Raw genomic sequence first — 27,053 nt, 5'->3', positions numbered from 1 at the left:
TACATTCACATTTTATTGTGTCATGACTTCAATTATGAGTGTTTTCCAGTCGAGTGAGAACGCTATAGCAAGTTTCTCAGGATATTTCAAAATCTTATAGCAGGTCATATGCTCACTGTATCAAAGAAATTCCTATTAAATTAAAAAGTCATTTTCTTGAGTCAGGGACCACATCAAACCCTGAAAATTAGTATATTAATCATTTTACTGAATTATATGTAATAAATTTTCAAGATAGCTTTTGTTATCTGATAACTACAGTGTAATTGCAATCTAGTTATGCTTTCAGTACCAGATTTATCCCAAAAATAACGGTAAAATGGAACACTACTTAATTGTAATAATTGCTTACTTTCTTGATAAAATGTTATATTTTTTCAGTGTCAGACAAAATGAAGAACATATTAATGTATGCTTATCATCCTGAAGGTATGTATATGTAATGTTCATTTAAAACTTAATTAAAAAAAGGAAAACAAACACTAAATAATAGGGGAAGATATCATGGGTAATTCTGAACTCATTTATAAGTGGGGGAAAAAATGACAACACCATGGCTAAAAATTACAAAAAGTTTGAACAAGTACATTTAACACTACATAGAAAGCTAGAAAACTGAGAAAAATAAACCCCACCAATAAGTTTTACTCTGAAAGAGTTGTCAGCTCCTGCTTCAGATATAACACCTGTCATGCTACTCCTATGAAATAAATTGATAAGTATAATATCAAGTGATGAGGCATAATAAAGAAGCTAATTGGTAGAGATTTGAATAGTACAAATAGAAGAGATAAAATAAGGATGTTATAACTTATATTGATTAGAATGTTACATATTCCGTTGAGAATAGTAAAAGGAAGATTTTGATATTAACATAGTCTGAAGTTACTGGTATGTGATATGAGAACTAATTTACACTTATATATTACTTCACTGGAGTTGTTTTCTTGTTGTTTATAAATACTAGTGTTGTAAATAAAAGGTAGATTTCCCGTAATAACATGAGACACATTTCATATTAAGTGTTCACTAACAGCATGTATGTATCATTTTTTCACAAGAATTTATTAGTAAATTGGTAATTAGAATAGTTGAAATTAATTTATGTTGCTCTTTACATTATCTTACCAAATCCCCTTATTTTACATCTATATTTTGCTTGTTTTAATCACAGCTAGAGAGAGTATAGGAGGACAACGATTGTTGAGGAAGGCTGATTTTAATGTATATTATTTATCAGATATATTTTGCTTGTTTTAATCACAGCTAGAGAGAGTATAGGAGGACAACGACTACTGAGGAAGGCAGATTTTAATGTTGGATCACACATCAACAGCATGTTCAGAGTATTATGTCGTAGTGATCCAGCTGTAGATAAGAGGGCATACAATGCTGATAGGAAACATATTACATACTTTGGTAAGATATTATGTGGGTTAATCATATATACTTTCAAAGGTACTTTTAATATTTTCTGAAGCAGGTTTGGACTTTAATAGTTTTTTTGGATCCAAACTTTGTATCTGCATTTCTCCATCAACAAGTGACTGTATTTTAAAGAGGGGCCTAAAGGGGGTGGGGTATCTTCACAGAAGAACGTGTAAAAAAATAGCCATTTCAAAATGAACGAACAATTAAAAATTTCTTGCACGTTGATCTTTTTAATGATTTCAAGAAACACTGTGAATAACGAACCTTTTTCACAGCTGCACATGAAATAAAAATGGTAAAACATGTTGCACCAAATAACTCTTTACCACCCTCTTTAAAGAAATATCAGGTAATAGGAATACTGAATGTCATTGTCCACCTTCTGTTTCGTTTTTTGGGGAAGACGGCTTCAAGCCGTCAATCCCCAATGGGGTTGACCAGAGTGACATTCCCTCACATCATTCATTTTGTTTTTATAGTGTGGAAAACCCCCCAACAAATCTTACTGAGAATGATGAGATGGGGAGACACAAATGAATAAATTGACTTTAAACACTTTTTTACACATTTCACTTCTGTTTCTCTCGAAATTATCGTATATTGAGCTCTCCTTTACACTATTTACGTTTCTTTTACAATCCGGAAAAATCAGTATGACGAGATATTCTAAATATATCCAACCTACATTATATTTTATAGTGACGTCATTGTTGGAATGCCACACTTTGCCTCAGCAGAGATATCCTTCACTGGTTATTTAAGTCATTCTCAAAGATTGTGCACTTGTATTTGTTAAATTTAAACATAATGATGTTTGCTGTAGATGATTCAAACATCAACATGCAATACTTTAATTTGTAGGTCAACAACTTCCAAAGTAAACAGGAAGTCTGAGGGGCTACATGAGATCGGGGAGAGAAACAACCATTTCCATTTTTTTTCTGTAAAACTCTGTTTTGATAATCTTCCTCCAATTCAGGAGCACCTCAATTTATGAGCTAATTATCCACTAAAATAAACACTTAAAATGTGACCTTTGGTATATGATAAGTAGCTTCCATTAAAACTAAATTTTGTGTACCAACATAATTATTGTAATTGTTACAAAAAAAATTACAAATGTTGCATTTTGTAGTTTAAACCTATTTATTCATGAAATTTTACAAATATTTCAAAATGAAGGATTTGGAAACAAGCTTCACACAGTTTACATCAATCATATTGTTATTTTTATTAGTACCTGTATCCCTGTGATGAGAGATGTAACTGGGAACTTTATCAATGGAAATTTAAAACTGAATAGATTTTTCAGTCCTAACTTTCTTAAGAACAAAATTAAAAATCTTAAGAGTACTGTCACAAAAAATAGAAAATGGCCCTAGCCTGCAGTTCAGTCATACACTATTAAAATTTCAAAAATAATTGTAGTTGTTGTTAAATGACAGAATTCAACTAGTTGAATTTTAGAAAACTAACTATCAACTTTAATTGAATGTTTAGTTTTAGAAGATGCAGATCTCTTCCATTGGTCTAAATTGAATCCTAAACTAAAGAAACGAAATTACATTAAACAACAATTGATTCCAATAGTGTCAACCTTCCACATGTTCTAGCTGTAATTTTTTTTCATTCTTTACAGGACCAAATTTGCCAGCTACTCCCGCAAATCTGTAATATGTTACATATGCTACTTTGGCAATTCGAAAAATAGGTTATAATGATCCTCATGCAGCAAGCTGATATTTTATGTAAACTCTGTAAATAAAACTATGATTGCATCAGTGAATTGTGATTAGTTTACAACGGTGTCTTCAAAATAATCAAAGCACTGTAAGCGATGTAAATAAAACTATTATTACATCAGTGAATCATGAGTAGTGTACAATGATGTCTTAAAAATGAGTTATTCTTAAAATGAATTATTCCTAAAGGACAATTGGTATAGTAGTGTAGTGAAATTGTGAAAATGGTTGACTCTTAGTAATACTTTATCAAGCCTATGTCTGAGTTTAAAAAACAATCTTGATTAAAATAATTCTTTTATGAATATTTGACTATAATAATTTTTCAATGTAAAAGTAATTATATGTCCTGTTTATTTTTTCAGCTTCTCTAGATGGAACACTTGGGTTTGTTCTTCCAATCTCAGAGAAAGTATATAGACGTTTACTTATGTTACAGAATGCAATGACAACACAGATTCAACATATAGCAGGACTTAATCCAAGGACCTATAGGTAAAGTAACAAACAAACAACAGCAAAAGTATAAATAGATATTTAACGAAAAGAGACTTAATGAGGGCTATTACAAATATGTCTGTGAGAGTTTAGGAAAAGACCTCTGAAATTCCCTACAAATAGCAACATTTGGTAATTTGGAACTCCATTTTTTCATGTAAGCGATTTCACTTTTTCACTTCTTGTCAGATTTTATAAAATTTATATCGAAGGTTAACATCAGCAATAATTTGGACAAGTTTTAAAAAATCAAGGCCATCAATTATTTCACAGGAGTTATGCCCCATTATAAGAGGTCTCATGCATTTTGTGTAGGCGATATGAAAATGTGTTAAAGAACCAAAATAACTAAATAAATTAGGACAGATAGAATATGTGTAACAGTGGTGGACATTGGAGGTTATTCTTTTATCTTTTTTATGCCCATGCAGCTAAGTGACAGGGGCTTTAAGTGTAACCCTTGTCTATGTAGGTATGTCTGTACAATCCAAAATTTGAGTTTGAATTTGAGTTTGCACTTTTCTGTTCTTGAGTTATGTCCCTTTTTAATGTCATATGGAAGCAGGATCATAGCAGTTTCCATTTATTTATTTCTGTTTTTACAACTTTTCATGTTGTCTACAGGATCAACATAGAGGAAGATTAGAGTAAGTAAGGTATAAACCTTTGTTGTACCTGTTCATCAGAAATTTTAGAATGTATTTTTTTTTTATATTTTAGAGCTGTACAGAGTATTAGACAAGAGTTAAGGAATCCTCAAAAGAATATTTTAGATGGTGATTTGTTATGGAAGTATTTACATCTTAGTATGATGGAGAAAACTGAGATTGCCAAACGTATTGGAACATCACTTGAACAGGTAAAATACAATTTACTGCTTCCATCTAAAAAAACATTTATCTATAATGAAGATTGCTGTTGAGTTTAATTGTATCTATCTGTGCTATGAACTTTGTTAATATCAACAACCTATCTACATGTCATACATATATTGTGTAAATTAAGAATTATGAATCTGAACAAAATTACAAATTAATTAGTAGTTGTGACCATTATTGAATGAATTTCAGGCACAGTACAGTTAATTTTAGATTAATATTTTTACAATCTGTTTTTTTTTTGTGACCAATTGTATATTCCTTTCCATTATAATGAATTACCTCCCTTTTCTCTTTACAGTTAACAGATGATCTGATGGATATTGACAGATTAACATTACATTTCTGAAGGACACACTGACCTTGTTATAGTTGTTATGTTATTGGCTATTAAGTATCATGTGACGTGTTAATAATGCTGTGATGTTACATCATGTACACAGGACTAATGTGAGAATCAATGTAAAGCTCAACAGTGTCACTGAATGTGTGTTCATAAGTCTGTTGACGTCTAAATAAAAGAAACATACAATTTTTTTTATTGAGTTAAGCCTGCCAATTGATATTTTATCGTGTGTTTTTCTATGTTGTGATGTTATGCTATTGTTTCAGAAAAATGAAGAAGGTTTGGTACCATTAAAACGTTAAATCCTGATGCAAATGTTTGTCTTAAGTCAGGAATCTGATGTACAGTAGTTGTCGTTTGTTTATGTAATTTATATATGTTTCTCGTTTCTTGTTTTTTTATATAGATTAGACCGTTGGTTTTCCATTTGAATGGTTTTACACTAGTAATTTTGGGGCCCTTTATAGCTTGTTGTTCGGTGTGAGCCAAGGCTCCGTGTTGAAGGCCGTACATTGACCTATAATGGTTTAATTTTTATAAGACCGCAAAATTTGAAAAATTTTTCGTCGTATATTGCTATCACGTTGGCGGCGTCGTCGTCGTCGTCGTCGTCCGGCGTCCGAATACTTTTAGTTTTCGCACTCTAACTTTAGTAAAAGTGAATGGAAATCTATGAAATTTTAACACAAGGTTTATGACCACAAAAGGAAGGTTGGTATTGATTTTGGGAGTTTTGGTCCCAACATTTTAGGAATTAGGGGCCAAAAAGGGCCCAAATAAGCATTTTCTTGGTTTTCGCACTATAACTTTAGTTTAAGTTAATAGAAATCTATGAAATTTTGACACAAGGTTTATGACCACAAAAGAACAGTTGGGATTGATTTTGGGAGTTTAGGTTTCAACAGTTTAGGAATTAGGGGCCAAAAAAGGGCCCAAATAAGCATTATTCTTGGTTTTCGCACAATAACTTTAGTTTAAGTAAATAGAAATCAATGAAATTTAAACACAATGTTAATGACTACAAAAGGAAGGTTGGTATTGATTTTGGGAGTCAAGGGCCCAACAGTTTAGGAATTAGGGGCCAAAAAGGGACCCAAATAAGCATTTTTCTTGGTTTTCGCACCATAACGTTAGTATAAGTAAATAGAAATCTATGAAATTTAAACACAAGGTTTATGACCATAAAAGGAAGGTTGGTATTGATTTTGGGAGTTTTGGTCCCAACAGAATAAGGGGCCCAAAGGGTCCAAAATTAAACTTTGTTTGATTTCATCAAAATTGAATAAATGGGGTTCTTTGATATACCAAATCTAACTGTGTATGTAGATTCTTCATTTTTGGTCCTGTTTTCAAATTGGTCTACACTAAAGTCCAAAGGGTCCAAAATTAAACTTAGTCTGATTTCAACAAAAATTGAAATCTTGGGGTTCTTTGATATGCTGAATCCAAAAATGTACTTAGATTTTTGATTATGGGCCCAGTTTTCAAGTTGGTCCAAATCAGGATCTAAAATTATTATATTAAGTATTGTGCAATAGCAAGTCTTTTCAATTGCACAGTATTGCGCAATGGCAAGAAATATCTAATTGCACAATATTGTGAAATAGCAAATTTTTTTTTAATTAGAGTTATCTTTCTTTGTCCAGAATAGTAAGCAAGAAATATCTAATTGCAAAATATTGTGCAATAGCAAGATTTTTTTTTAATTGGAGTTATCTTTCTTTGTCCAGAATCAACTTAAATCTTTGTTATATACAATATACAATGTATATTCACTTTTTACTACCAACTGATAAATTATAATAAATAACATTCAGTGATAACAAGCAGTTTTTTTTACATCTTAATATTTTATGATGTATTTAAATGAGTAGTTATTGTTGCAAACTCCATTAGAAATTTTAATTGAGATTAGTTTTGGAATAAGGGAAAGGGGGATGTGATTAAAAAAATTGGGTTCAATTTTTCTCATTTGAAATTTCATAAATAAAAAAGAAAATTTCTTCAAACATTTTTATGCCCCACCTACGATAGTAGAGGGGCATTATGTTTTCTGGTCTGTGCGTCTGTCCGTCCGTCTGTCCGTTCGTTCGTCCGTCCGTTCGTCCGTCCGTCTGTCCCGCTTCAGGTTAAAGTTTTTGGTCAAGGTAGTTTTTGATGAAGTTTAAGTCCAATCGACTTCAAACTTAGTACACATGTCCCCTATGATATGATCTTTCTAATTTTAATGCCAAATTAGAGTTTTTACCCCAATTTCACGGTCCACTGAACATGGAAAATGATAGTGCGAGTGGGGCATTCGTGTACTGAGGACACATTCTTGTTTTGAGAGGATTAATATTCAACAGTATAGTGAATTGCTCTAAGAGAAAACAAAAATTTTAAGTTCATTAGAACACATTCATTCTGTGTCAGAAACCTATGCTGTGTCAACTATTTAATCACAATCCAAATTTAGAGCTGAATCCAGCTTGAATGTTGTGTCCATACTTGCCCCAACTGTTCAGGGTTCAACCTCTGCGGTCGTATAAAGCTACGCCCTGCGGAGCATCTGGTTTAAATTGTTATTTGGATGGAGAGTTGTCTCATTCGCACTCACACCACATCTTCCTATATCTATCTAAATGTGAATTGTTTTATTTTTATGTACAAAATAACAGCTTTCATGATTTATTTCGATTCTAAAATGTCAAGTATAGTAATTTGAAAAACTGAAGCTAAGGTAAGATTGCTGTTTGTATGGCTGTTCTATTTTACTCCCTGTAAGATAAGATCTACAAATTTCAAATCAATCTTAAGGCTTGCAAGAATTAGTTGTTAGATAATCACTAGAAACTTCATTTCTTAATTCTTAATCCAAACATTCTTTTTGGTTGGCTACTTGACTGTCAAATCCACAGTTGACATGTCATAACTAAGGAGTGAGCCTCCATGTTGACATGTCATAACTAAGGAGTGAGGCTCCATGTTGACATGTCATAACTAAGGAGTGAGGCTCCATGTTGACTTGCTGAAATCCACGAAAGTATGAATTAGCAATTAGATAGAAACAACACCTTCTTCAAAACTCCATTTTAATGCAATATTATCTGAATTTAGACCATACACAAGTGTTAGGGAATAATCTTCAGATTGAGGGTTTTCATTCCTATGATGCCATGTTTTGACATCTTCCATGATTTTTTTCAATATTTCATTTCAAGTTTTACAATACATGTGGAAATACATGGGAAGTAAATAGTACAGTAAAAGCCTTTAATAAGTACATCTATGAGTCTGTGCTCAGTATAGATACATGGAGAATTTTTGTTGCACTGTAAAAGATTGTATAACACGAACCCCACCAAAAACAAGTGTGAACTTAGGTGTTGTGGAGGGTCAAACAGTTCTACTCCACATGTGGTACCAGTTGTATTACTCGTTTAATTACAAATTCAGTTATAAGTTTGATTTGGTGATATTATCATTATTGAGGAAAAGAGGACAGGATTGTAGTTTTAATAATTGAAATGTATTGATAGTCCTTTGTGATGCATATATTCCATGATTGTCAACAGATTGTAGATGGTATCTAAAACTTGGGAAGGGATCATCTTCATCACTTGGAACTTATTGTTATTGTTCAATAGCTTTTTGTAAGCAACAAAACTTCATCAAGGGAACGATGATGGGGAACACAGGCTCAAAAAATTATTTCACAGATTTGTTTTATTATCACATAAAGATATAGTTGTTTACAGCAGGGACGTTAGTATAGAAAGTCCCTGGTTACAGTTTCTTAATCTAGATATTTTTAATAGTTGAAAAGATATTTTGATATATGTCTGAATTTGCTGTTTTCATTTACAATTTGTTTCCATGATTGAGAGTTATGAATGGTAAATACGCTTTGCTTTTGAACTGAAATGTTGATTAAAGACTAGGAGAACCTTGGAATAACATATGTTCCTGGCTCTGAACCAACACTGATCGAGTCTTAACTAAGCCATGGATGATAGGCAATGGATACCTATGTGATGTCACAATTAAAACTGCAACATTTGTCATGTTTGGAAAGACAACAGTTAAACAACTTTTCTTTCTGTACATGTTCTTGTATTTCAATGTGTATATAATTGTATTTTTTACATTTTGATATCACGAAAGACTCCTTCTTTTGATTAAGATAAAGATTAAATATGTATTTCATCTAAGGACATTTTTTGTCTTCGATCCAGTTCATAATGATGTCTTGATAACATGAAACAATGTCACTCAAAACACTGAAATTTTGATTCAGAAAATCTAAATGTTTTCACTACATTTATGTATAATCATTAAGCTATATAGCAGACATGGATTACGTGTTGTAGGTAATTCTTTATATGATCTTTGGAAGTAATATATAGCGTTGCTATATTGTCCTATTAATCCATGGCAATATCCTAACAAATTCAATCCAATTTGATACATTTCTGTACCCTGTTCTGATTCTACACGAGTTGCTAAATTCGCAATTACGTTCAAAACATCAGCACGTTTGAAATGTACATAGATTAGAACGGACAAAAAATACATATATACCATTGGACTAACAGCGACCAAATGTCCGATGAACTGTTCTGATATACTTCCCAAGTAACAGAGGCATTCGTGGGCCAACGCATCAGGGAGATACTCCCAATCTTCAATTCGGAAATAAAGGTCGGTAGCTATCTTGATATATGGCGATTCTATCAATTCAGCCATTGTTGTCTGAGGTCCTTGGTCACCCAGTCCAGCAAATTTATAAAGCCCTCCTTTCAATGGAAGTCCTTCATAGAGTACCACTTTTTCTTCGAAAATTGAGTTTATAATATCTTCTGCATCAGTATATCTACCACATTTAATAAAAAATGTCACCAGCTGAAGCTTACCGGTCATGGCATCTTTCTCCAAACCAAAACGAAGAAGCCGTTCCACTTCTATTAACAAGTCCACTTCCACATTGCCATCCCTAACAGTTTCGTTTGTCAAGTAATGCTTATACAATCCCAAGCCAAGTCGACTGTAAATAATTTGGAATGCTAGCTGTACATGCTCTTTTAAAATGGTTTGAGGAATGTTTTCGAAGTTTTCCTGGATAACATCTATATCTGCTATGCTGAAAAACGACATGGCCAGTTCAAACAGATGAAGAGTGTTCGCATATACTGGCAAATGAAGACTATATCTGGTCAGCCATCCATCCAACACGTCTATATGAAACATGTCAGATAATGATATGTCATTGCAAATAATGCAATCCGAACCATTACATATAATGCCAACTAGTTCATGTACATATGTTGTCAAATTACCTAACATTGAATCGATTTTTACTTCGATCGCGTAAATTCTATCCCCATCACCCATCTTTCCATGAAGAAGATTGTTGTTTTTAACAAAATAATGCGGTAATTCTTTCTTCTGTAGAAAGTACAACAGTTTTTTCATACATGCCTCTAAGCAAAATATAAGATTCTCAGCTTTCCAGGATGACTTTTCTGTTTCCTCAGCCACCCAGAATAACACCGTTTTTATCATGAAACTATCTAGAATAGTGTTTGTTATTTTTTTGTTCATTCTCAAAAATAATTTAAGAATAAGGTAGCAGTAACTTTGTGTTTCATTTAGGTTCCAGATCAAAAGTCTCTCGGCAAGAACAAAAGACATTCGCCATTCTCTGTGTTGATTATCAGAATATATATCCCCCAAAGGCACAAAAAAACACCCTAAATCAGCTATTTGGTGTATAACATCATTCGAGGGCCAATCAAAACGTCTGGATCTTTGTAACCATTCAGTTGCAGTTGGAGGCCATGCACTTCCTTTTATAGCGTACACGTTATCTTCGAAACCTGTTCCAAAATCCCCGGCACTAAATTTGTAGGCACCACATGGTCCATTTATATCAACCGATATTGCATCTCTCAAACGAATATTGCGCATCATTTTTAATACTTTTTCCACTACCAGTTTACTAGTAATATACTTTGATCCATCCGGAAAAACTTCTAGAAGTTGACTTAAACTGCATGTTTGAGATGCCACTAAGTTCACTTCCGCTGTCTCCGCTGTTTCAAGTCTCAATTCTGCGTAACAAGAACGATGACCTTCTTCACACATTTGGAAGACTGTATGACCGGGTACTAGACTATCATTTATCTCAGAACTATCATTGACCAAAACTACCATATTTGGATTACCACAGTTAAATCTCTGTCGCTACCACCCATTTCTGATCCTTCTGCAAATCCACCACAATTAAACCTCGCACCTTTACCAGTAACAGCACTGGCCCATTCCATAAACAATACTTCCGATTGCCGTTGTTCCTTTTTTCTTCCCCATCCTCCGGTGTCAAAAAGTTGGTAAATGCCCTTTGAGCAGTTTACTAATTTTTCTTGATCTAAAATTACAGGAATGAAAACTCAATAAAAATATGTTCATATATTATAATATATGAATATAATGGATCTATTCACAACTGTCGAACAAGTAGAGGGGATAAGCTAGCTATGAAAACAGGTTTGATCATCATTTTCTTTATCATATATCATCAATTAAACAGAAGTACTGTTATATAATATTGATTTTGTAACCAAAAAAAATAGTGCTAGATGTTTCTATAAATACAATTAGCTATTTTTGTTTTGTAAAGGGATTATTTGAAACAGCATAGTAAGTTAGCTTCCGTTGTATACATACACGTTGGTGTCAATTCTTATGCTGAATTATGTTTGTCATTTTAAATAAGATACTGTACCGGAATTATTCACCATGACGAATATCACTTCACTAAACTATAAACAACATGACTTATTATATGCATTTGATTTATTCCATTCACAGAAGGTTTATTTTGTGAGTTTAGTTATAATTAAGCAACTTATGTTACAGATATAATATAAATAATACATACCGTTGGTATCCATTACAATATTATGTCATTTTTTGTCCTAACTTTCACTTTGGATCATAGGCAAAACGCATGCTCAGGAATAAAGCAGTTTAAGTTTATTTGTGTCATTTAAAAATACCTTTTACAATAATATTGGATTATCATTCGTGCATATAGTTAATAACAAAACAAATATAAAATGTACATTTCATGCTGCGAAGCAAAAACAAAAAGTGTTTTTTTTTTAATTCAAATTGAGAATCGTTTATTATTTATATATGTTTAATATTAAACAACGAACACATGCATTTGGGTTATCACTCAAATGGTAAAAGCGATATCATGAAATCACAGGCAACTGTGAATATATATTTCTTAATTGCACTGAAGTTGTGTTATATCTAAATTAACAGACGGGTTTGTGGAAATAAAAACGTATGTAACTAGTTTGTAGTAATGATACAAGATACCGACATTTTGTGCGGGTGCCTGTGAAACAAGTTTTGTTAGGGGGTCTAAAAACAGCACCAGCAACATTTTTCAAAAGACAAAAAAAAGTGAAAAAGTAAAATTTAACAAAACGCATTTGACTAACGGGTTGAATAACAGATGTTCGTTAACCCTGCTGACTGCTATTAACGATTGCCAAATAAATTGATCAGATAAGATTTAACAAATGGATCTAAATATTAATACCAAACAAAAAAAACAATAAACTTGCGGCAAAGATGTTAAACCACAAACATGAGGTGCTATTTTTTCTCACCATATCCGGATTTCGACAATAAATTTCTCATGTGTCTTTTCAATGCTTTTACGGATCGAAATCGTATTTGGAATGCCATATAATTTACCTCAACTTAGGATAGACTCTTGAATTTTAAAGAGTCGAAATAGGATGAACAGATTATATAAACCGGAGGGAAAGTATAATACAAGCCCAAACAAAACAAATATAAACAAGTCTAAATTGAAAACAACGATCGAACCTTTGATTGCGTTGGATAAAAACCGCAATCATAAACAATACGATATTAAAAAACGTAATGATACTACTGACTGCAAAACTGAAATGTATTCGAAACCTTTCCGTTTGCCGTGTTATTTGAAGTGTTCCGGTTTCAAGCCATATATATATTTCTAATGACTTATAAAGTCATTTGCATGTTTCCAGGTTCTTGAATACATAATGAGTAATTGCCTATATATACTTAAATATACTTTGCATTTAGAAAGTAACACTGTAAATATGGTAAACATATATTTGCTCGTGTGTGCTCATAAGTAGCATGCATGTTCCACTATATTGCATTATTGTAAATACAGTTGTTATAATTGAATTATACCCTGACCATGTTATATGGAGAGAGCTTTTATAGAAGAGGGACGAAAGATCCCAAAGGGACAGTCAAACTCATAAATCTAAAACAAACTTACAACGCCATGGCTAAAAATGAAAAAGACAAACAGAAAAACAATAGTAAACATGACACAACATAGAAAACTAAAGAATAAACAACACGAACCCCACCGAAAACTAGGGGTAATCTAAGGTGCTCCGGAAGGGTAAGCAGATTCTGCTCCACATGTGGCACCCGTCGTGTTGTTTATGTGATTACAAATCCGGTAAATAGTCTAGTTCGGTAGGTCACATTCACGAAAGGGAAGGCGATTGTAGTTACGACGTAAGGAACATATCCGATATCATTTGTGAAACGGTTATTCCATAACGGTCAACCAACTCGTGATGGCGTCCGTAAAATTTATGACTGTGCCTGTTGCTCAATCCTTTTCATATCATAATGAATAAAATATGTTTAAAATCAAATTTTCACGGTTCATTGCTAAGTGTTAAGTATTTGTGTTTTTTTTTTTTTTTTCTTAATTTATAAGCAATAGATCAACTATATTTGTTATAAGGAAGAATTGTTAGCTGTACATGCCTGCCTAGCATGGTTCATCTGACCTTGACCACATTTTCATGGTTCATTGATCAATGTTTTTTTGTTTTTTTTGTTAATGTTGAGTTTATGTGACAGTTGTAATAAAGCTTTATATTTAGGACTATCAACATAATATCAATGATTAGTGAAGAAGGCGAGACAGTTCAGCGTGTGCACTCTTGTTGACCATTTTCGTTGATTGAAACCATTTGATTTGTTCAGTGTTATGGACTTCCCCTTTTCTTGTATACCTGGAAGTAGAGTATTTTAATTATACCGTTTTACACTACTTTAGTAGCTGTATTGATTCAGTGTATAACTGGCAAATGTTTCTATCTGAATCCTTTTGAATTAAAGTATTTGCTTATTCAGATGTGGGAAAGAACAGAAAAATAAATAACGAAAAATACACATAGAGAAAGTCTACAATACAAACTATTTAGGGATAAGTTGGAAGATTTTAATGTTTAACACGGCGAATCCTTTTAAGGTAATTTTACTTTTCTACAAGATAATTTCAATTTCCTAGCCGTACCTGATTTCATTACTATTGTGTGTGCTTTTTAACTATTTTGATCTAAGCGTCACTGATGAGTTTTGTGTAGACTAAACGCGCGTCTGTCGTATCAAATTATTAGCCTGGTACCTTTGATAACTTTTTACACCACTGGATTGATGCCACTGCTGCAGGACGTTTTGTCCCCGATGGTATCACCAGCTCAGTAGTCAGCACTTCGGTGTTGACATGAATATCAATTATATAGTCATTTTTATAAATTTACTGTTTACAAATCTTTGAATTTTTCGAAAAACTAAGGATTTTCTTATATCAGACATAGACTACCTTAGCCGTATTTGGCACAACTTTTTGGAATTTTGGGTCAATGCTTTTCAACTTTGTACTTGTTTGGCTTTATAACTATTTTCATCTGAGCATCACTGATGAGTCTTATGTAGATGAAAAACGCGTCTGACGTATTGAATTATTAGCCTGGTGCCTTTGATAACTATTTACACAACTGGATCGATGACACTGCTGCAGGACGTTTTGTCCCCGAGGGTATCACCAGCTCAATAGTCATCACTTCGGTGTTGACATGAATATCAATTATATAGTCATTTTTATAAATTTACTGTTTACAAATCTTTGAATTTTTCGAAATACTAAGGATTTTCTTATATCAGACATACACTAAGAAAATTCTTTAAGTTTTGTACGGAGGAAGTCGTTTTGGATGATTATTTATAATACCTCAAAAAAACAAATTATGAGGTAGAAATTGTAAGTGGTATCGGTTTCTTAAACAATACCGATTAAATTGTTCTTAACGAGAAATATTGCATAAAATCTTTTTAGAGATGAGATTTTTACACCAAAGAGTTCTTACATTTAAAAAGTTAAAATGATTGATAGCAGTATTTAGATTTCTATCATGACTGTCTCATTTTGAAAACAATGATTACACAAAATGTGTTGAATATCATGTAAAGAAAATATTTACTTTACAAAAACTACTATTATACCAGACCAGAGTTCAAATAATAAAGTGATTTTTTTTTACTTTAAAACTATTGTTTTTTTTAAATGTGATAATTTTGGGAAATTGATATAACAAGATGTTGTTTCCCTAGGTATAGTTTTCTTCCTTGTTAAAAAATATATTGGCAATAATTCAAATGGAGGCGTTTTTCAACTTCTTTTGTAGAATTACTGTTGCCAATTAGTTAAAAGGAAATAGTCACTTTTTTTTCTCTCTCAAGTTTCAAATAAATATTATCTTAAAAAACCATAAACAAATTGCAAAACGCGGAAATAAGTATAATTAGGTAGGTCACATTATAGAAAAGGATGTAGTTACGTCATAAGTAACATATCTGCTATTATCTTTGAAACAAATATTCCCTAAAAGTCGACTTATAATTTTCGATCCCTTTCGTCGATTTGTTTGTGAAACAGGCCGCTGTAATACATAAAATAAGAGGGACGAAAGATACCAGAGGGACAGTCAAACTCATAGATCAAAAAAAAAAACTGACAACGCCATGGCTAAAAATGAAAAAGACAAACAGACAAATAATACTACACATGACACAACATAGAAAACTAAAGACTAAGCAACACGAACCCCACCAAAAACTAGGGGGTGATGTATTTGAAATGCCTTATATGTGAAACAAGTTATCTGAACGCAAGGAGGAGCAATATGTTAATAGTTATTGAAGGTTCTATATTTCCCTAGCGTCTATAAGTGAATTTGTGAAGAAGTGGTAAGAGATAGTACAGTATATTGATTGCGTTTGATAAAGAAAAGGAGTTCCATGGTGCCGGCTGCGGAGTTGACCTTTTTATCAGTTTCATTACATTGTACGTTTATAAAACCTTCAAATGATTGTAGAATTAATTTGGGGTGTTCATTAATTTACTCCTCCAATTGTTCATTTTTCTTCATCTATCGTCGTATTGAATATAATAAAACTTTGTCTGTTAATATTCATAAGCCTCATGTAAAAACGTATCCATTAAGTGTAATTCATTTAACACATTATTCAAACTCTTGTATAAATATTTTCCTCCAAGTAATGTACTGGAATCGAAGTATTTCCTCATAGTCCTGTGGAGGATTAAAATAGGTGGTTTGATCAACGGATATGGAGTAAACAATCTAAAAGTAATTGCCTGTTATTGTACAGACTTATATACCTTTCATTCCTTAGTTACACTATCATCTATCAGTCATTTGGATGTAATTGCACGTTCATATATTTACTAACTACAAATGCAGTGCTATAAACGTAGCATACATCTCCCAGTTTATACTTTATTCGAGAGCTGGTATTTTCTATCATGATTTTCTTGAGAGGTTTACTGCTTACAAGCCATATAATAAACCAGGAAGTTCTAATAGTCAAATTGAGGTCATCCCTTTAAAAATGGTACAGCCGCCATCACAAGTTGGTTGGTCGGAAATTTCTATTTCTGAAATTAATTCTTACATATTTTAATTTTTAACCCTATATATATATGCTAACATTGCCTATGTGAAATTTTAAAATTGTTTGTATAAACATTGATCGACAAAAATATGTGACGTATAAAATACAGACAAGCGAAGCAATTGTTCTTTTCAAAATTGTAACACGATGATGAATGCTGTACCAATATTTTGACTATTTTATTTATTATGTCGTTTAGTTCACGCATCACTGTCAATATAACGGAATTTGATGACACTGTCATACAAAATGAGAGGTTTAGCGCTATAAAACCAGGTTAAATCTTCCATTTTCTAACTTTGAAAATGCCTGTATTAAGTGAGGAATATGACAGTTGTTGTTCATTCGTTTTTTATGTGTTTTGTAATTTGAATTTTGCCATGATTAGGGACTTCCCGATTTGATTTTCCTCTGATTCCAGTATTTTTGTTATTTTAATTTTTATCTATACAGTGTATAAAACATGCGGTTGTACTGTCCCTCTGGTATCTTTCGACCCTCTTTTGTACTATCAAATGTGTTTTTATCGACTTCTTTGTCAATATACCATCGACTAGATAGCAGATTAACTATCAACTACAGCAACATTTTTGTTAGATTCGTTATAGGATCTTTAAATGTTTTTTTCATTTATTTTGAAGTCAGTTGTGTTGCTTGTCTGCGACTTATGTATGCACAGTTTTGTCTGCTAGATCCCAATTGTTGTCGAATTTATCTTATATGTCTGTTTGAGTTGCTCATCTAATTTCGCATCGAACTATTCACAAAGGTGATTCCGCTATCTTTAAACTAGGTCTAACACACATTTCTTCAGAAAAAGCATGTACCAAGCCAGGAACATAGCAATTGTTTTTCAATCGTTCTGTTGGTTGATAAAGTTTGATTTTGTCGTTTTTGTGGACTTTGCATTTGGAATTCGGTATTTGTGTTAACATTTTTTCCTTCGGATCTTTTAAGTTTAGCCAATTGTTATTAATATTTTACAATTCTTTTTATATCTTTTCTTACTATTAAAACACTGGGAGGTTCGAGCGCTCATAACCATGTTCAACTCCGCTACATTCTTGATGACCCTAACTCAAGTCAGGAGAATATTTTTTTCGGTGATTGTAATTGGTTCATGTCTATCATGTGTGCTTCAGCTTGTGCACATTCAAACGATATCAATCCAACAGACTCTGTATGTACATGTCCCTAGACTGGAGCCTGTAAATCAGTGGTTGTTGTTTGTTGTTGTATATCATATTTGTTTTTCGTTCATTATTTTTCACATAAATAAAGGCGTTAGTTTTCCGTTTAAAATAATTTACATTTTTCATTTCGTGGCCTTTTATAACTGACAATGTGGTATGGACTTTGCCCATTTTTGAAGGCCTCACGGTAACCAATAGGTATTAATGTCTGTGTAATTTGGTCTCTTGTTGAGAGTTGTCTCAACGGCAATCATACCACATCTTCATATTTTTATATATTTACGTAAGTTGTTTTGATGTAATTTGTTTGAATTGCTTCATGACGTTTTTATAGCTTTCATTTTTTGCCGCCGCACGGTTCTTTCCAATTGATTAAATTTACTTGATTTGATTTCTGGTTTTCTCATTGGTAATCACACTACGTCTCATAATTTGTAACAAGCTTAATAGATATATGCCAATGGAAAAACTCTCCAACCAAGTCACAATATGTAAAAGTATACTTTGATTGGTTTTCAACACGGAATTTGGTTCACACCGGAATTTAAACATTTAAGGGCCCAAAAATTTTTTAAAAAGCGTAATAAAATTGAAAATGAAAATGGAGAATGTGTCAAAGAAACATCAACCCGACCATAGAACAGACAACAGCAGAAAGTCACCAATAGGTCTTCAATGCAGCGAAAAATTCCCGCACCCGGAGGCGTCCTTCATCTGGCCCCTAAACAAATATATATACTAGCTCAGTGATAATGAAAAACTCCAAATTATACACATGAAACTAAAATTAAAAATAATACAAGACTAACAAAGGCCAGAGGCTCCTGACTTGGGACAGGCGCAAAAAAAAAACCCATTTAAACAGGAAAACCAACGGTAAACTATATATGAAAAAAAACAGAAACGAGAAACACATCAACAAACGACACTACTAAACATCAAATTCTCGAATCTGCAACATAAACTGTTTAGACAAATAATTTATTGAATGATATATCATAATGTATGTATAGCAGATTATTTTTCGCTACATTCTCTAAGATTTGATTATAGTGTTGCATGTTCCTTTCCAACGTGCAATGATTGGTTTGAATAGTTCTATCTGTTTTTCTAAAAGACACATTTAACATCAATTCCGCCACGTTAAAAAGATAAAATTAGATTAAATGCATATTTCCTTTCCAATATCTATACAACACTATACAAAAACGCATCCTCATTTGATTCGTTACAAATCAACAGTAATTTATTATCTCTGTTATAGTGAACGGGGACTGGATTGTTCAAACCGTCCGATTCAGTAAGTAACACCTTACTGACTGTCCCATTGTGTTTTATCATTATCAGGTGGTTAGAATTTCTCCCGACAACAAACAGGTTGTGCTCACTGTCAGCTGATATCCCTTGAGTATCGACAGGAAATTTGTCAGTAAATGTCCAAATGTATTTTCCTGTCATACTACAACAATAGATTTCATTTTTGTAATAGTCGGTACAATGTATCCTGTCTTTTGTTGTAGTTATACAGAAAACATTTCCCGGATCAATAAACTTACAGTCTGCGGTGTGTAATCGATTCCCTGACGTATCAAACTTCACGATTCCTTCGTTAACGACTAATGCATAAATTATTTTATTTTCATATGAAATTCCTAAACACCTCCGTTCGAAGGTTATTTTTGTGTCAACCCTGTTGTTTTCGATATCCATTATCATCATATGATTACCATATGTAACTGCTATGCGATTATTGTCTATAACTGTCAAATCAAACAATTTCCCAGGTACTGGTATGTCTCGGATATGCCTTCCATCTTCATTATACTCCATTATTTCGCTATACACGTAGCTATGGACATTTGCAATCAATAACTGGCCGTTTTGCAAAACTGTACAAGCACAAACATTATTTTTTCGATTGAGTTTGAACTTTTGTCGCAACTGTAGCCTTGTACGATTAAAAGATTGATCCGCAGCTATTTGTACCATCTGAGCTTGGCCAACCTTTGCATCCTTGAATGGCAAACTCATGGTTTTTTCATCAACTTTAATCTTTCCAAAGTTATCAACATCATTTACTAATGAAATAAGTCTCGGATGTATTTCAACACCGAACTTGTATTCCTGCATGGTGGTAGTCACCAATTTGACGGTTTGTACTTCGTTCTGGATTAATTTGTTGAGCTGAAGAGTTCTTAGAAATACCTTTATGTTAGATCCGATATGTTTCAGTTGGGATGTTTGTTCTCGGAGTCCCTGTATTTTCTTATCCATTTTATTCACCTGATTCAGGACTTCTGTATATTTTGATTTACAATTTCCATATTGCTCTGACAATTCATCTAACATTTTTTTTTCAATTTCATCCAACTTTTTGTTAATTTTAAATCGCATTTCCCGAATTGATTTCTTGACAGTCTGTTCTTGCAGTTCAATACTACGCCCAGCTGCATTGCAACTGTTGTTGAAATGTTTAATTGCATCTAAAGCATTGCCTATTGAATCATCTAAATCTTCAAATGCTGTAGATCTCTTTGCATTTTTTGCTGCTTCGTGTATAGAAATGACGAAAGCATTACAATGTTTGTGTTGTGAGGGCAAGCAGTCAACACAAATAGCAACGTCGTGTGTTTTACAATAAAGGTGAAACACTTTTCCATGTTTATCACATTTCATATTGACACAATCATTTTCTATTTCATGAAAGTCGTCAATTGGTATTAATTTGTGATCTCGAGTGACATTCCGGTATCTGTGAACCTGCTCGCAGTCATGACAAACACCTTCCATGCAATTGTAGCACCATTCTTGTGCATTTCCATGTTTGTCGGTACGACCACAGGGTCCGCAAAGAATATCTGATGACATACTTTTGTACCTAAAACAATAGTACTAGTATTAACATAAGCCAGGTAAATTAGTTCAAATGATGACTTTCTATCAACTATTAATCACAGAATTCAGATTTATGCCACATCTTTATTCAAAATATTAACTTCATTGCGGAATACTTTATTGTGACAATACTATCTCGATGATTTTAAGCGTAATGTATGTTGGGTATTTAACTCATACAAAAGATATAGAACCAAAACTTGATAGTTATACCATCTTTTGTAACATGATAATAACAGCGACAGATATGTTAGATAAAGCATTTGTTAAATTGAAGCTATATTACACGATTGTATTTTCTTCCTTATTTTTGGATTCATAGATTATAAGAGTTAGGTTCCAATTTGCAATGAAAACACGATAAATCATTAATATGAAATAGGCAACTTTGATAACGCGTGATGTTTTAATAATGCATTCATCCCGTCCCGCTTGCGTCATGAAGTTCAAACATATTTGTTTATTAAATACCTACTTATATTCAAGTGGTCCATATTTATGCGTATTATGCATTCGATCGTATCATATGTAAATAAAAATTCAAAAGCAACCATATCGAAATTTGAATCACTTTTGTATTATTGTATGAAAAGTATAAAACATAAAGAAATGATGAATAAAAAAGAATGTTTTTGGAAATGTTAAATGACACAAGACCGCTTGACATTTTTTGAAATTTAACCACAAACTATCGCTTTAAAAAGATCTAAGATTTATTGATAAAAAACACTTATCAGTTTATTCTATACCATTATAATTGTTTGAACCAGTATCGTGAAAATACCTTTTACATTTAATTGTATAGATTTCCAGATTAAATATTCCTTACTAAAATACTTCACTGTTTGTGATGTCCTGTGTTGTCTGTCGTCAATGGAAGATATTCGTTGTTATTTTGTGGTTTTCATGTGATAACGACCATTATATTACGTATTTGTGCGTTTCTTTGTGATGAGTATTCTTGCGTTTGTTTGTACTGTATTTCTGTCACATAATGTTGTAATTTTAGCGATATTTTTTAACATTGCCATATAAACGGCAGATTTAGTTAGCCATAAAACCAGGTTCAACCCACCATTTTTGTTTTCAAATGTACTGTACCAAGTCGGAAATATGGCATTTGTTATAAAAAATTGTTGCACTTCAGTTTTTCTGTTGCTCTTAGGTTTTCCTCTTAAAGGAGATGTTTTTCCCTTGGGTTTAACATGTAGCACGGAGTTTTTTCTGCTCTCAATTGATTTATGACTTTAGAACAGCGGTATACTACTGTTGTCTTTACTTATAAGGGAGAATCCGTATCTATATTACAACTAATAACATTCTTGAATCAGCAGATAAATATCTAAAAACACTGTCTCGACTATGCCTTTTTTAATCTAGCGCCACTCATTAGTCTCATGGAGACGAAACGAGCGCCATGCGTACCCGATGTTATGTTAGGTATCTATGATGAGTTGAGTTTCATTTAAAGTAGAGGCGAAAAATATCCATCGAACATTCAAAACTCCTAAAAGTCCTTTGGTATATGTGATTGACATGCAGCGGGTCGATTTGAGATTTTCCCAGATATGTCATTCATTGCCAGACGTTCGTCAGTCTTAATCATTTTCGAAAACACCTCCCAATTTGAAACTATTTGACAAAATAATCACTCGTCTTCAAACATCTGCACATCTAAATATGACATGGCCGTTATGTCTAAATCTTATATCGTCTAATGAATTTGGTGGTAATATTTGCGTATATATGGCGTTCATCCTTTCCAGAAAGTACGTAATCACCACAAACTAAATTTCATTTCATTTATTGAAATTTCCCTATACCAAGTCAGGATTATGATAGTTGTTGTCCAATCGTTTGATGTGTTTGTCAATTAATTTTGCCATGTGATTAGGGTCTTTCCGTTTGAATTTTCCTCAGAGTTTAGTATTTTTGTGATTTTACTTTTTTGTATACATTCGGAATAATATGGCAATGCGATTCCACACTATATTTCAATATCTGTTCGCATTATTAAATCAACATTAGTGATTTATTTTAAATCGGTATCATCTAATCTAATAAATAAAAATAACACAATTTAAGCCGTTCTAGCCATAAATCTGAATTTGTATCTTACCTATAGTTGTCACCTAGACCTGATATTCCTTAAGTTTCTATGATAATATCACTCCTTTGACGACATTCATTTTATGATATAGGATGAATTAATATTCATATAATATCATGTGAACAGAACCGTGTTGACATTAAATAGTTTTTTGTTGTTGATAGTAAAATAACTTTAATTTAAATTATATTCTTACAATATAATGTTCAAAGATTTAAATAGGTTTCAATAGGGCATGAAACAGAAACACGGTCTTATTTTCTTGACAAAAACATGAATAACAGAGTAGCATCGTCAACAAAACGGATAACTTTCAAAAGAATGAGTCACATACATAATTCTTATTTTTCTCCCTTCAACAAAAGAGACTGTATGTAGACAACTCTCCATCAAAGTCAAACTTTATAAAAGTAAACCATTAAAATTCAAGGTACGGTCTTCTTCGGAACACACCGAACAGCAAGCTATAAAGGGTCCCAAATTATTACTAATGTAAAACCCTTTAAATGGGAAAACCAACGGTCTAATCTATTAAAAAAAAAACACGAGAAACGAGAAACACTTATGAAAGCTTACAAAAATTTCAATTTTTCGAAAACTAAGGATTTTCTTATCCCAGGCATAGATTACCCTAGCCGTATTTGGCACAATTTTTGGGAAATTTGAATCCTCAATGCTCTTCAACTTTATAATTGTTTGACTTTATAAATATTTTGATAAGAGCGTCAGTGATGAGTCTTGTGTAGACGAAACGCGCGTCTGGCGTACTAAATTATAATTCTGGTACCTTTGATATTTATATATATATCAACAAATGACAACTACTGAACATCAGATTCCTGACACAGGACAGGTGCAAGCAATTGCAGCGGGATTAAACGTTTAAATGGTACAAAACCTTCTCCCTTATCTGAAACGATAGTGTAACATCACAACATAGAAAGAAACAGAATGGCTTAACTCAATCAAAAAACGTAGTAACACAAATGATCATACACTGAACAAATGCATTTAATATACGATACAATATAAATTAAAAGTTAATAAAAATAAGGGATGACAAATTAAAGTTAAAGTAATATACCGCTGTGCAATGCTCAACAATTTCAGGAAAAAAAACATCAACTTTGACAGGTGCCGGAAGTTTGATATAAATACAGTATAAAAGAAGTAAGAAGTAAGAAGTAAGAAAAGTACGAAAAAGTAAAATTAATAGTACTTCCAAACAATCAAAGCTTGTGTATAGACTAGATACAAAGTAAAAACACAAAAATACTGAACTCCGAGGAAAATTCAAAAAGGAGAGTCCAAAATCAAAAGGCAAAATCAAAAGTCCAAATACATCAAACGAATTGATAACAACTGTCATATTCCTGACTTGGTACTGGCATTTTCTAATGTAGAAAATGGTGGATTGAACCTGGTTTTATAGCAAGTTAACATTACATAACAAAATAACAAAAAAAAAACCAACATTACAAATAGTATCAACATGTCAAATTAAAAAGAAAATACGATTTGAGAGTACTCGAGGTCACTGACAGCCAGTTAAAATCCAAAGTTCAAGAGGGTTGCTGTTCACCAGGAAGCTATTTAACCAAGATTCAAAATGGTGAAGTTGAAATCATTCCTTCGTACATTTTACGGACGCCATCAGTAGTTGGTTGACCATTATGGAATAACCGTTTTACAAATGATATCGCATATGTTATTGTGAAACTGCCTATTCTAGAGGTGGCGTGAATCAGATGTGGATACTTAAAAATTCCAAAGAACATACAATCTAAATCTCTTTCATCTTGTAACAGTATTAAAACATTTGACTTTTCTACTCTTTACACAAGTATTCCACATTCCAAACTAAAAGACAAATTAAAAGAATTGGTATTACTTTGCTTCATAAAAAAGAATGGCCAACGTAGATACAAGTATCTTGTCTTAGGGAGGGATAAATCCTACTTTGTAAACAACCATTCTGATTCAAACAAAAAATTCTCTGAAACCGATATTATCAAGATGCTTGATTTCTTGATTGACAACATATTTGTTACGTTCAGAGGAAGTGTTTTTCAACAGACTGTCGGCATCCCAATGGGAACAAACTGTGCCCCTCTACTTGCTGACTTGTTTCTTTATTATTATGAGGCTGACTTCATGCAGGAACTTCTTAGGAAGAAAGATAAGAAGTTAGCAATATCCTTTAACTCTACTTTCCGCTATATAGATGACGTTCTTTCACTAAACAATTCAAAATTTGGTGACTATGTGGATCGCATCTATCCCATCGAATTGGAGATAAAGGATACTACAGATACAGTTAAGTCGGCTTCATATCTTGACTTACATCTAGAAATTGACAATGAGGGTCGGTTGAAGACAAAACTTTACGACAAAAGAGATGATTTCAGCTTTCCAATTGTGAACTTTCCATTTCTAAGTAGCAACATTCCAGCAGCACCTGCATACGGGGTATATATCTCCCAATTGATACGATATTCCCGTGCTTGCGTTTCCTATCATGAATTTCTTGATAGAGGGTTACTGCTCACAAGAAAGCTATTAAACCAAGAGTTCCAAATGGTGAAGTTGAAATCATCCCTTCGTAAATTTACGGACGCCATCACGAGTTGGTTGACCGTTATGGAATAACCGTTTCACAAATGATATCGGATATGTTCCTTACGTCGTAACCACAATCCCCTTCCCTTTCATAAATTTGACCTACCGATTTAGACTATTTACCGGATTTGTAATCACATAAGCAACACGACGGGTGCCGCATGTGGAGCAGGATCTGCTTACCCTTCCGGAGCACCTGAGATCACCCCTAGTTTTTGGTGGGGTTCGTGTTGTTTATTCTTTAGTTTTCTATGTTGTGTCATGTGTACTATTGTTTTTCTGTTTGTCTTTTTCATTTTTAGACATGGCGTTGTCAGTTTGTTTTAGATTTACGAGTTTGACTGTCCCTTTGGTATCTTTCGTCCCTCTTCTTTTACTTACGTTGTAACTACAATCCCCTTCCCTTTAATGAATGAAACCTACCGAATTAGACTATTTACCGGATTTGTTATCACATAAGCATCACGACGGGTGACACATGTGGAGCAGGATCTGCTTACCCTTCCGGAGCACCTGAGATAACCCCTAGTTTTTGGTGGGGTTCGTGTTGTTTATTCTTTAGTTTACTATGTTGTGTCATGTGTACTATTGTTTGTCTGTTTGTCTTGTTCATTTTTAGCCATGGCGTTGTCAGTTTATTTTAGATTTATGAATTTTACTGTCCATTTGGTATCTTTCGTCCCTCTTTTTCAATTCATTTTCAGTTTCTTATATTCCTTTATTATTTGTTTACCTATAGGGTATAATTGTAACAAATATGTACACCTTAAAACATAAGGAAACATTTAATTATGTGCAGATGACGGAATTGAGGCAATAATAATTACTAAATAATTAATATTATAATTAATTCATAGGATTTCCATCATACAATATTAAAAATAATATTCATAATGTGCCGAGGTGTAAGAAAAGGTGAAATACGAAATGGATATATGGTAATCCTTAAAATTATGTCATTTGAAAACATGAAATTTCTTACTTCATCCTCTGAATACTTAATAACATACATAAAGAATGATATTTACAAGGAGTTTTTAGTATGAACATATTTATACTACATTATAAAGAAAGGCTTCTCCCTTTACTTGGCTACAAACCAACAATACATTCTTATCTTTATTATAGTCCAGGGGGATTGGTTTTTCTATTCCCTCAGATTTTGTAAGTAACGTTTTACTGACTTTCCCGTCATATTGAATTATCAAAAGGATTTCAGAATTCCTACCTACAACAAACAGATTTTGATTGCCGTCAGCTGATATTCCTTGTACACCGTCGAGAGATTGGTCAGTGAATGTCCAGATATCTTCACATTTCATACTACAACAGTATACTAAGTTATTGTCACTGTCCGTACAATCAATTCTGTCTTTTGTTGTGCATATATAGTTAACACATGGGCCAGCATATTTTCCACCAATAGTACGTAGTCGGCTACCTGACATATCTATCTCCACTATACCTTCATTTACGATCCATTCTGATATGAAATTCCCGAAC

General features: G+C 32.8%; 3 protein-coding genes across 6 annotated transcripts in view; 1 reads left to right on the top strand and 2 right to left on the bottom strand.

Annotated features, from left to right (window-relative positions):
• Positions 1-5,085, top strand: part of LOC139522731 (cleavage and polyadenylation specificity factor subunit 1-like) — a 32,264-nt gene extending 27,179 nt beyond the window's left edge. For all 4 annotated transcript variants that reach the window (XM_071316232.1, XM_071316230.1, XM_071316233.1 and 1 more), the window contains 5 exons: positions 382-429; positions 1,267-1,419; positions 3,539-3,668; positions 4,392-4,530; positions 4,851-5,085. In XM_071316232.1, coding sequence (XP_071172333.1) covers positions 382-429; positions 1,267-1,419; positions 3,539-3,668; positions 4,392-4,530; positions 4,851-4,898 — 518 coding nt within the window. In that variant the 3' untranslated portion in view covers positions 4,899-5,085. The remainder of the gene's footprint in view (positions 1-381; positions 430-1,266; positions 1,420-3,538; positions 3,669-4,391; positions 4,531-4,850) is intronic.
• Positions 5,086-8,968: 3,883 nt separating this feature from the next.
• On the bottom strand, positions 8,969-11,893 carry LOC139522730 (uncharacterized). Its single transcript, XM_071316229.1, has 2 exons — positions 11,818-11,893; positions 8,969-11,304 (listed from the first exon to the last, which is right to left on the bottom strand). The coding sequence occupies exon 2, from the start codon at positions 11,088-11,090 to the stop codon at positions 9,180-9,182; it is 1,911 nt and encodes a 636-aa protein (XP_071172330.1). The 5' UTR covers positions 11,091-11,304; positions 11,818-11,893; the 3' UTR covers positions 8,969-9,179.
• Positions 11,894-18,893: 7,000 nt separating this feature from the next.
• Positions 18,894-23,039, bottom strand: LOC139522729 (uncharacterized). Its single transcript, XM_071316228.1, has 2 exons — positions 22,941-23,039; positions 18,894-20,804 (listed from the first exon to the last, which is right to left on the bottom strand). Exon 2 carries the CDS (start codon positions 20,792-20,794, stop codon positions 19,115-19,117), a length of 1,680 nt encoding a protein of 559 aa, XP_071172329.1. The 5' UTR covers positions 20,795-20,804; positions 22,941-23,039; the 3' UTR covers positions 18,894-19,114.
• Between the last annotated feature and the right edge of the window lie 4,014 nt (positions 23,040-27,053).

This window comes from Mytilus edulis, chromosome 5 (genome assembly GCF_963676685.1).
Source record: "Mytilus edulis chromosome 5, xbMytEdul2.2, whole genome shotgun sequence".
In the NCBI taxonomy this organism is placed as follows: Eukaryota; Metazoa; Mollusca; class Bivalvia; order Mytilida; family Mytilidae; genus Mytilus; species Mytilus edulis.
The sequence above is the reverse complement of the archived record's forward strand: the minus strand, read 5'-3'. Positions and strand labels throughout refer to the sequence as shown.

Bases quoted from the DNA above. Each gene is read 5' to 3' on its own strand.
- LOC139522730 (XM_071316229.1), bottom strand. From the start codon at position 11,090: ATGGTAGTTTTGGTCAATGATAGTTCTGAGATAAATGATAGTCTAGTA.
- LOC139522729 (XM_071316228.1), bottom strand. From the start codon at position 20,794: ATGTCATCAGATATTCTTTGCGGACCCTGTGGTCGTACCGACAAACAT.